The sequence below is a fragment of the Rousettus aegyptiacus genome, unplaced genomic scaffold (assembly GCF_014176215.1).
Source record: "Rousettus aegyptiacus isolate mRouAeg1 unplaced genomic scaffold, mRouAeg1.p scaffold_m13_p_9, whole genome shotgun sequence".
NCBI classification, from domain to species: Eukaryota; Metazoa; Chordata; class Mammalia; order Chiroptera; family Pteropodidae; genus Rousettus; species Rousettus aegyptiacus.
The window spans coordinates 99445279-99457367 of NW_023416312.1; the positions used below are offsets into that span (position 1 = coordinate 99445279).

Consider the following 12089-nt stretch of genomic DNA (forward strand, 5'->3'; position numbering starts at 1 on the left):
GAATATCTTGGCCCATAGACCTTTCTAGTGACACCCCTTCCTTGTGATGGAGACCCAAGGCCATATCTGAATCGATAGCTCCAGAGCAAAAGGGCAGATGTGTGGAACCAGCCACCCACATAGAAAATGTCAGTAACAGGTGTAGAAGAAATAAAAAAAAATCAGAGGGAGCCTCTTCAGTGGTTCACAGCCCTTCTCTGCAAAGACAGTCCACTCCCAAGAGCTAAGAGGGTTTCTGTGAGTCAGCATCATCATCAAATTAAAGGGGGAAGCTGATGCAGTGTCCAAATAATGACCAAGAAATAAACCGGAGGCCACAAAGTCTTCTCTGCTCTAGAGGCAAATTCTTGAGCCACGAGAAAACTGAAAGCTGGGGAGAAGCAACAGAATCTTTAAATCAGCTGAAACATTCCAAAACATCAAAGGATGCTCTGGTATTTTTTCAGGACCTATTGATTTTCAGCTTAAACATAAAATCGGTAAGTGGAAAAACCATTGATATAGGAATCTGGAGGCTTGGATTAGTCCGGGTTCTACTTCAAGTTAATTATACCTTAGTTTCCTTATCTGCAAAATAGAGAGTTGCTTTTGCTATGATTCCAAGATTAAAACTATTATGGTTCCGAGGCCATAAGAGATTAAAAAAAGCCTCCAGAGGCACATGCACTGTCTTCTTTAAGAAGTATTGGAACTTCTCGTTAAGATGGCACAGGTAAGGGAGAGAAGAGATAAAATATATAACAAAAGATACAGCTGTTTCAAATGAAGATCAAAATATCACAGAATAGAAACAAAACAAAGGTGTAACACAATACTGAAGCCAGAGTTCCGGGTCTGAAATGTAGGGAAAGAGACTAAAATATTTCTCTGTACAAAAAAGCAGAGACTGGAAGCAGGCCGAATACTTGCTGGTCAGAGCTGGGCTTTACTTGTAAAGAGAAAAGGTGAAGCTGGACTGCTACCTAGAGGATGGCTCTGTTTGAGGATACAGGCTTGGGTTAGGGGTGGGTGAGGATGCCAATGATATACAATGACAGTCTTGGGATTAGGAATTGAGCCAAGGGGCTTGTTGGACCAGGAACGGATCAGCAATATCCCAGTAGAGAAGAAACTTCAAAATGTCATTCTAAGTCCAGTTTGGAATAGGGATTAGAGTAGAAGCAAACCACAAAACCACTGAACAGAAAAAGAGGATGAAAAACGAAATTAAAACAAAAAACTGGTTTCTGAGAATGGTAGAGTAAGTGTATTACAACCTTCTTCTCTCACTGATTATGAAGAAAATTTCTGAACAAAATATAAAAGCAACAACTCAAGGACTCTGAAGAGTAAAACAAAGAGCAGGTGATTTACGGAGGGGAGTCGAAACTTACAGGAGCAACCCGCAGGGGAATACACTTCCTGGCTGGTTTTTTTTTTTCCTTCTTTTCTCTTGCGGTTCTGCCTCAATGGCAAATACATAGTTGGACAGTGGCACAAACAAGCAAAACTGAGGAAAAAAAACCTATCTGTCTTGCCAAAGAATCAGATTCAAAGGCCCTGCAGGCCAGATAATGTGGGGACTCTCAGAGCGTAGAGGGTTATATGAACCCCCACAGATCAGAGGCTATCCCTCGAGCGCATGCTCAGGAGAGACCTAAGGCAGCACAGCAAAGACTTTGATAATTGAACTATAAAACTAATATGTAAAACCATGGCCCAAGGCTTAGACTATCTACTAAGTGATACATGTGTGAGATAAACAAAATGCGACATAGCCAAGGCTTTGAAAACTGATAGATACGGGTATTACCGCCCATAGAATGCAAGGCTGACCACATGGACTGAATTAAACCAAGTTGCTTGTCTGCTAAAACAAACAAGAAAAAAATCTCCAGAATATTATAACAGGGCAGAGACACTACATACCATAATATTCAAAACGTCCAGCATACAACCCATCATTATTTGATTTACAAAAATACAGAAAAATATTACCAATTTTCATGAGAAAAGACAAGCAACAAATGTCGACTGTGAGATGATTCGGATGTTGCAAGTCTCAAAGACTTTAAAGCAGCTATCATAACTATGTTCCTTGGGGTAAATGAAAACACATCTAAAATAAATAATAAACATAGACGTTCTCAGCAGAGAAAAAATTAGAAAATTAGAAAATATAAAAATAGTCAAATTGAAATTTTAGAAATGAAATATGCAATTATCAAAATAAGAAATTCACTGGATGGTCTCAATAGGAGAATGGCAATAACAAAGAAAAAGAGTCAGCGAACTTGGGGAGAGATTGATGGAAATTACCCAATGCAAAGAACATTATGAAAAATGGACCATGTTGGACAATACAATAAGGTCTGTAACACATAGAACAGTGGAGTTTCAGAAGGAAAGGAGAAATAAATTAGTGACGAAAAGATATTTTTGAAGAAATAGTGCTCAGAAATTTTCCAAGTTTGGTAGAAGACAGAAATTTATAGAATCAGGATGTTCCCCAGACTCCAAACAAAAAAAGAAAAAAAAAAGAAAATAACATAGACTTATCATAATCAAACTGCTAATTACCAAAAATAAAGAAAAATCTTAAAACAAGCTATTATTGGAAAATAACACAGTCTATGAAGGGCAGTAATTATTTCAAAGACTGAAGATATATTATCAAATCACAGATTAATAAGACAGTGGAAAAGCACTCTAATATGCTTAAGAAAAACAACTCTCAACTTCAGAACAAATGTGTTTCAGGGATGAAGTTAAAATAAATATGTTTTCAGATTAAAAAAGACAGGAGAATTTCTCACCAGCAGACTTGTTCTATAAGAAATTCTCAAAGAAAAAGTTCTCTGGGCTCAGGGGAAATAATGGCAGAGGGAAATGAGATAGAACTATAAAAAAGAACAACAGAAATGGCAATTCTGGGTAAATTTAAAATATTTTTTCCTTCTTCAGTTCTTTAAAATGGTTACAAGTGCTGAAATAAAAGATTACAATACTGTCTGGTGTGGTTTTCACTGAATGTTGATGTAATAGGTAACTATAACATAAAGGCCTTTTGGTTGGTAAACAGACCTATGTGCTTTACTGAAATAATATTAACCCTAAGAAGACTGTCTAAGATCAGCTATGAAGACTGTAATCCTTACAGCAACCAACGACTTTCATATTACAAAGAAATATTTCTAAAAAGGCAATATAGCAATTGAAAGAGAAATATTCCGAAAATATTCAGGAAAGGGAAAAAAATCGATAAACATAAAAACAGAGGGGACAAACAAAACTAATAATAAAAAGATGAATCTAAGTACAACCATGTCAATAGATAATATTAATTGTAGATGGCCTAAGCGAATTAAAGCCAGAGATTATCAGGTTAAAAAAAAAAACTACATTCTGTGTATGGGAGGCCTACTTTAAATATAAAAACCTAAATGTTAAAAGAATGGAAAATATATACAATGTAAACACTGAACAAAAGAAGGACACGGTGTCTATGTTAACATCAAGGTGTAGAGCAAGGAAAATTACCAAAGGTAAAGGGGGATTTATACACAATGCAATATACAGGTGATGCATTATTGACTTGTCCACTTGAAACCTATATGATTTTATTAGCCGATATCATCCCAATAAATTTCATTTAAAAGAGAAATCTAAAAAGAGGGATTTATATAATTAAATCACAAGTAAGATATGACAAGGCTAAATGTGGCTTCAAAACATATGTCACAAAACCTGACAGAATTCAAGGGAGAAATAGACAAATCTAAAATTATCATTGGACACATAAACATTCTTCTTTCAGAAAGTAACAGAATATGTACAGACAGAATTATTAAACATATGGAAGACCTGAACGTTATCAGCCAATGTGACCTAACTGACATTTATAGAATGCTCTACCCACGACAGAAGACTATTCAATTTTTTCAAGTGTGCTGGACCATTCACCAAAATAAACCACAAGATAGATCTTAACAAATTTAAAAAAACTGAAGTCATATAAACTATGATCGGTGACCATAAAAGAATAAAAATAGTAATCAATGCAGAAAAATACCTGGTCACTCTCCAAATATTTGGAAATTAAAGAACCCTCTTCAAAATAACACATGGATCAAGAAGGAAGTCATAAGGGATGTTACAAAATAGAGTGAACTGAACAAAAATAAAAATATAACACGTCAAAATTGTGAGATGCATATAAATACTTTGAGAGAAATTTATAGCAAAACACCTATATTAGGAAAGAAGAAATCTAAAATCAATATTCTAAGATAACATCTTTAGAAATATAAAAAAGGAACATTAAAAATGAAGCAAGCAAAATTGAAAATAGAAAAACAGAAAAATCAATGAAATGAAAAACTTGTTCCTTCAAAAAAAAATTTTAACTTGATAAAATCCTAGTCAGAGTGGCCAGAAAACTAAAAGACCAATATTATAAGCATCAGGAAAAACAGAAGAATGATGTCACCGAAAATGTCAAATTAAGAAATTCCAGGGTTCTGTCCTTCCATAAAACAATAAGCTTGGGGAGATTGTCAGACTCAACTTTTACAAACTTCTAGAATCTAGCCAAAAACTTAAACTACCAAGGGAAGATGTGGTGAAGAAAACAGCTACTTCATTGAGGTAAGAGAGCACTGTGGCATTTTACTTGGCCCAGGTACATGACACAACCCCCAGATTTGTAGCAACTGTGAAGATGGCAGCCCACCCTTCCCCTACAGGTTACTAGTACCAGAGGGAGCAATGCGAACCTTGATCTTAAAGAATTCACCTTAAGGGTTTCAAACCAAATGGCAGCTCCCCAAAAGAGTGAGGCAATGGTTTGCTTTCGTTTAACCCAACGGGGAACATTCTCAGTGTTGGAGCTGCTTCCAGAGAGGCATTGCCAAACATATTTAAAGGCAAAAGTATTGACAGCGGCAGCCTGAGGCTAAGGATAACAGCTGGGAAAAGCAATAGACAGATTGAAGATTCCAAGAAAAAGTCTGAAAAAGAAGATACTTGAGAGAGGAAGGATTTTTTTTTAAAGCCCCAACATACACCAGGGAATTGATGAGGGCACAGATATGCCCAGGGCTGGATGCATGCTCATAAAAAGCCTTAGAATAACACAAGCTTTCACATCTGGCTGAGTTTTAGACTTCACGCAAAGAAAAAGTAGAACGTAAGGCAGAATTGATTCTTCCTAAACCGATCTATGGATTAAACACAATCCTAAATAAAACCTAAGATTTTGTAGGGGTAGAAATGCATGAGTTGATACTTAAATTTATATGGAAAGGAAAAGGAGCTAAAATTGATAAAACAATTTTTTTAATGTGTTCTTATTCACAAGATTCCAGTACAGGATTTCAGTGTTTCAGGATTTACTATAAAACTACATCAATCAAAACAGCAAAAGGATAAACACATCGATCAAGAGAATAGAATGAAGAGTTAAAAAAAATATGCCCAGACATATATAGTCAATTGATTTTACATGATGATTTCCAACCACTATCATGCAGTGTAGAAAGTATAGTCTTTTCAATAAATTATATTGCAATAATTGGGTAGTCATATGCCAAACAATTGATAATTATAACTTATAACACGAACTCCAATCCTCATTTCACACCTTATTACAAAAAGTAACTCAATTTTGATCGCAGACCTATTGAACATAAGGCTGCATATGTCTTTTCAAATTAGCGTTTTGGGTTTCTTTGGATAAATACCCAGAAATGGAATTGCTGGGTCATATGGAAGTTCCATTTTTAATTTTTTGAGGAATCTCCACACTGTTTTCCATAGCGGCCGCACCAATATGCAATACAATTAATAGTGCACAAATGTTCCATTTTCTCCAGAGCCTCACCAACACTTGCTGTTTGTTGATTTATTGATGATGGCCATTCTGACAGGTGTGAGGTGATAGTGCATTGGTTTTAATTTGCATTTCTCTGATGATTAATGATGCTGAGCATTTTTTCATGTCAATTGGCCATCTATCTGTACATCATTTTTGGAGACATGTCTATTCAGGGCCTCTGCCTATCTTTTAATTAAATTGTTTGTTTGTGGGTGTTAAGATGTGTAAGTTCTTTATATATTTTGGATGTTAAGCACTTATCAGATATATCATTGGCAAATATCTTCTCCCATTAGGTAGGTTATTTTTTTTCCGTTTGTTTTGTTGATGGTTTTCTTCTCTGTGTAAAAACTTTTTAGTCTGATGTAATCCCATTTATCTATTTTTCCTTTCATTTCCCTTATCCAGGAAGACATATCTAAAAAATATATATTACTAAGAGCAATGTCAAAGAGTTAACTGCCTATGTTTTCTTCTAGGATTTTTACGGTTTCAGGTCTTACATTTAAGTCTTTAATCTGTTTTGAGTTTATTCTTGTATATGGAGTAAGAAGGTGGTCCAGTTTCATTCTTTTGCATGTGTCTATCCAGTTTTCCCAATGCCATTTATTGAAGAGACTGTCTTTATTCCATTGTACATTTTTGCCTCCTCTGTCATAAATTAATTGACCGTAGAGGCATGGGTTTATCTCTGGGTCCTCTATTCTGTTCCATTGATCTATGTGTCTCTAAGCATCCATAGATAATTGAATAAAGAAGATGTGATACATATATACAATGGAATATTACCCAGCCATAAAACAATGAAATCCTGCCATATGCAACAATATGGATGCACCTAGAGAGGTTTTAGCTAAGTAAAAATAAGAGAAAGACAAAAACCATATGATGCCACTGATATGTGAACTTTAAAACACAAAATCAACAAACAAAACAGAAACAAACTCATAGATACAGAGAACAAACTGATGGTTACCAGATAGAAGGTGGGTTGGGGAGATGGTGAAAAAATGAAAGGGATTAAGATGTACGAATTGCCAGTTACAAAACCAGTCTTGGGATGTAAAATACAGCATAGGGAATATAGTCGACAACATTGTAATAACTATGCATGATATGGGATGGGTACTAGACTTATAGAGGTGATCGCTTCGTAAATTATATAAATGTCTAATCACTGTGTTGTACATCTGAAACTAATGTTGAATGTCAACTGCAATCGAAAACTTTTTAAAAATTAAAAAGTGAAATAAAATAGAATGTAAGACATGTTGAAGTTCACGTACTTTAGGAAGACTGTATATGACAGGTGATCACTGAAAAATTACTTGTCATCTGTTTAATAGTGTTAAGATTTATGGTAAATTATCAGATAGTTCAGTATATTTGTTCACAGTATGTAGAGACACATCGACTAAAAACTTTTTGTGACAATGCAAAAGTGCTTCATATTTAACACTAGAAGTAATAAGATACTGCATTAGTAAGAAAAAAAAGAAAATCAAACCATGTAATTTACCATATTAACAAACTAAAATAGAAAAGCCAAATAATCAACTCAATATACACAGCCAGAACATTTGAAAAAATTCCAACATTCGTTCCTCTTAAAAACTTTCAACGAACTAGGAATAGAACACTTCCTGAACTTGATAAAGCACATCTAAGAAAAACTTACACTTAACATTATAGTTTCTGGTGAAAGACTAGAAGCTTTCTCCCTAAGATTAAGATTAAGGCAGTGGGGGCTGCTTTCACCCTAATTTTGCGACATTACATGTGAGGTCTCTTCAGTGCAGTAAGGGAAGAAAAACAGCATCCATAACACACAGGAAGATTTAAAACAGTCTTTCTTCTCCTATGACATCATCATCTATGTATATCATCTGATGAAATCTAAAAACCTTACTAGAAATTCCACTTCTGGCATGTAAGCATAATGAGTTCTGCAAACCTGCTCTTCAATGAAACTGGTGAAATCTTTTTAATTTTATTTTATTTTATATTTTATTTAATATTTTTAGTTTCAAGTATGCAGTACATTGGTTAGATATTTATATAGTTTATAAACAATCTCCCTGATTGCTCTTGCTCTCCACCCAGCCATTACATTACTGCTGCCATGCCATGCTCCGCATTCCTGTGACCCTCTATCAACTATTAATTTCACTTCTTTTAACCCCTGGTGAAATCTATTTTAAAAACAACCATTTAAAGTTTCTGCAAATCGTCTAAGGGTATACAACAAAAGGAAAAACAACTATTTATTCAAGAAAATCGACTCAGACTCAGTAAGGCTATCAAAAATCCAGATATTTAAAACAAGACCTGTTCCCACCCTCCTCCCTCACAGCCCAGCGAGACAGAAACTCAACTCCAGGCTGGTGCCGCCAAGAAAGAACACAGGTCTCTCTCCTCCCCCAGCTCCCAGTTGGATGGAGGGCTTTCTTCCTCTGAACAAGGGCAGGTGCCAGCATTTCTTTTTCTGAAGCGAGCTCTATTGCCGAGGCTAAATTCTGGGCAAGTTTGAGGGAGGTAGGAGATCCCTCCATCCTCCCAGCCTCCACTCATGGGATCAAGACTCTGACTGGGGTAGGTATGACGCTGCTGAGAATACTACGGCCTCAAGTACCTTCGATCTGGCCTGTGGGGTAGTGGTCCATGCTGGAAAATGCAAGCCCTGTGCATTTACCTCATTGTGATCATACTGCTGATCATACTAGACTGAGGGCCAACTCAGATCCAACCTAGTCAGTCAGCAAATTGCTCCTCTTTAGAATGTCAAGCTGACATGCGCTCGGGGTCTGGAGGACAAAGTCATGTCTCCCAGCTGTTCCTGGCCCACACCTGCCATCCAGACAGGGATTCTGTCACCAGATATGGCCTTGGTCAAACATCATAGTATAATACGCTATATGCATTTACTTAAGTGAAACTTCCAAAATCAGACCACTGAATGAAACCACCAAAATGAAAGCGTAGAACTAATTTCCAGTGCTCAGAGGGGAAAAAAAACAGTTTGATATTAACTTCATTCATCAGTAGACTACTCAAGGCACTTTTAGATGACGGTAGCCAAACGGATCTTAAAACGGTAACTGACCTCCAAGCCCAGGTCGCAGCCGGTTGTCATAGCCATCCAGAAGGCGATCCAAGATTCTGGTGAAGATAGTGATGTTGTCAGTGCTGTCATCGGGAATATCTGGGGCATGCTTGGGAGAGAGTCTGAGGCAGTGGGAGAAAAAGAGATGACAAATAATAGTTCTTAATAGGAGACAATTACATGTCCGAACACTTTAATTCAAGATTTTCATCAATGGGCTGGGCCAATTAAGTTAACCAAACCAGCAAGCATTTCCTGTTTTTCACGATGACCACCTGTGTAGCGGGCAGACAGTAGTCACTACACTTGAACTCTTAACTCCAGCGCTGGCATGAGTTTTACCAAACATCCAGTCCTGGTGGAGAAACACAGGCAAAAATCCTAGACAGAATGTCGCTGGGAACAGTGCCTGGCATAGAGCCGATCCAGCAAATTTTCTTGCATGAATAAATGGGCCTCAAAGTCAAAAAGGAAAATTTTGTTACTAAGAACTTACCCCTCTTCTAGCCCAGAGAAACGGAGGTTCACAGAACGACAGAGCCAGACAGGCCCTTGAATGGCATGTAGCCAGTCTATCTACCTCCCACCCCACGAAGACAGGGCGAGAAAGCACTAGTAACGCATTAAACGTTAAAGGTACCAAAACTCTTAAGAGATTCCCTAATCTCTCTCATTTTACACCTAAAGGAATAAGCTCAGAGAGGACACCAAATTTGCTGGCAGTCATGTTGCTGATGAGAGGCACAAATAGGAGGATAACCAAAGCTTTCTAGTTTTCTGGTGACCCGTAGCTACCTCTCGCTTCTCAGTTTGGACCCCTTCTGTAAGCCTTTCCAGGCACTGGGCACTTGACTAACCACTTAATTCCGCCCAGGCTGTGACTGATACTTCCTGCTTATGAAGAGGAGCTTAGTCTAGTTTGGCAGGACGAGAAATAAAGAAGGGCCTTGAGAAGTTCAGGGGAAAGAGGATATTGTAAAAGAAATGGCCATTGCCAAAGGTCAAGAAGCAAGGTGGAAAAAAAAAGAAGAAAAAGAAGAAGAATGGTATGAAATCAAGTAATAAACTAGGAATCAGAAATCCAGGGTCCTAGTGCCCGCTATATTTGTGATTTGGAGTAGACCATTAAGCTAGTTATGGTACTGTCTCTGCTCAGTCTGAGTTTTCCCCATTCTTACCTTGGACCCAGAAGCTTGCCATTAATAGATATGCAATAACTATTCTTAGCATCCGGTTAAAAAGATATATAAAAGACACAGGATAACAGTTAAGAAGCAATCTTAAGAGAGAGTCAATATGTCTTCCCATTGACATTTATCCCTCACAGTGAGAAAGGTCCCTGTTTTGAAAATGATCTACAGAACAGTAGAAACATCTAAATTGAATAGTTCTCACTCTAAACTGCCACTCTCTATCTAATAATCTTGGACAAGTCATTGTGAACCACAGTTTCCTAATTAAATTCACTTAGTCATTCAATGTATCTCTATTGAACATCAACTATGTGCCTATTAATGCTCTATGTCTTGTGATAGAGCAGGAGAAAAGGGTAAAATGAGGTGAGTAATCGTCCCTCACAGGGTTGCTGAGAGAATCAAATGATAAAATATATACACATGGAAGAGAAAAGGGACCTAGGCTTAAAGAGTCTGGAGACACACCTTTGAATTTATTAGTTATGTGACCTTGAGCTAATCATACCGCACCTAGAGTAACACTTTCATCATCTTTAAAATGAAAATAACCTCACAGATATGTTGTATTAATATTAAATAATATATTAAAATTGCCAGGCTTAATGCTTGATATCTAGAAGTATTCCAAGTTTGTTTTCTCTTTTTTAAAATAGTTTATGCACTCAAATGTATTCCTCAAATGTAAACAGTAACAACAAAATATTGGCGCTCCCCACCCCCACATCGGCCAAAAGCCATAAAGAAAGCTTTGGCCGCAGAGACACTAAAACCCACTTAAGAGTGGATATGACTGTCTGGTTTAGCGGCCAGAGCACTAGAAACAACACAGGTTCATTGGGAAGGGGGCCCAAAGAAGTAATTGCAGTGCAGAGCTAAACAAACTGATATCAATGTGCTGAAGAGATAAGTACAGACACCCTGTGGGGTGACAGCGAACAGTTGGCTCAGTCCACCAATATTCTGGATCCACCTGACATGAGCTGTGGGGAGAGGCAGTTGGAGCACGATCGATTCTGTGCAAAATCCTTTATCGTTTATCGTTTATCCCTTAACTCTCACTGTGGGGAAATCTTGACCCTGTTAAGCCTAAATTTGATTTCTGGGAAATAGGTCTATTGAGTTAAAAGCCATTTCTTGGATTAATGGAAAGGGGTAGAAAGGAGACTCGTGCCAGGGTCGCAGATGAGTATAAAGGGCTTCAGAGATGGTCTACTCCAGGCGGATTTATAGATGGGAATTCTAAAGCCCTTAAATATAACTTTTTAACCACCCCGAGTATAATGGGAAAGCTGAAATTTTGACCCAGAATTCCTGAATATAAGGCCAGTACACTGTGCCGCCTCTCTTACTGAAACACCAACTCCCATGACAATGTATTTCCATCCCTTGACGACTCTGTGCTGATCCGTGAGCAGCATTCTTTCTTCACTAATAACTTTTAAAACTTTAAGTCAAAAATAAGCACTAAAGATCTCCCAAACACAGATTTCAATACATTTCTCTGTGATTTTGTATTCGATTACTGGAAAAATATTTTTCTGATGTGCACTAAAATTACTACGCGGACAGGCTGAACGGTGGTTTAACCTAGAACCCAAGTCAGAATGCTCTCTTCCTCAATAACTGAACTGCAAAAGCTGAAGATTCTGTAGTTTGTGTCAATATAAAGTAATTCAGGGGAACAATAAAGAATAATGGTTCGTCCGGGTTAAGGAGGACATTAGAAGATCAAGTAATCCTTTCCCTTCGCTTTACAGACGGAGCACCTAAGATGACATTGAAAGAAAGGAAGCGTTCAAAGCCACATGCTTATTAAATTAATGAGATTGTTGCAATAACCACACCTGTCATTACTGGTTGAATTAAATACATTAATAATCCATTATCAAAACATGAAAATGATGTTACTAATACATTATCTGTAGGTTAGGCAGGT

At 37.2% G+C, this 12089-nt stretch overlaps 1 protein-coding gene across 1 annotated transcript in view; it reads right to left on the reverse strand.

Moving 5' to 3' along the window:
- GABRA3 (gamma-aminobutyric acid type A receptor subunit alpha3) overlaps window positions 1-12089 on the reverse strand; it is a 191575-nt gene that overhangs the window by 91863 nt on the left and 87623 nt on the right. Inside the window, exon 3 of the mRNA XM_036226811.1 lies at window positions 8958-9079. Within this exon, the coding sequence (XP_036082704.1) occupies window positions 8958-9079 (122 nt within the window). The remainder of the gene's footprint in view (window positions 1-8957; window positions 9080-12089) is intronic.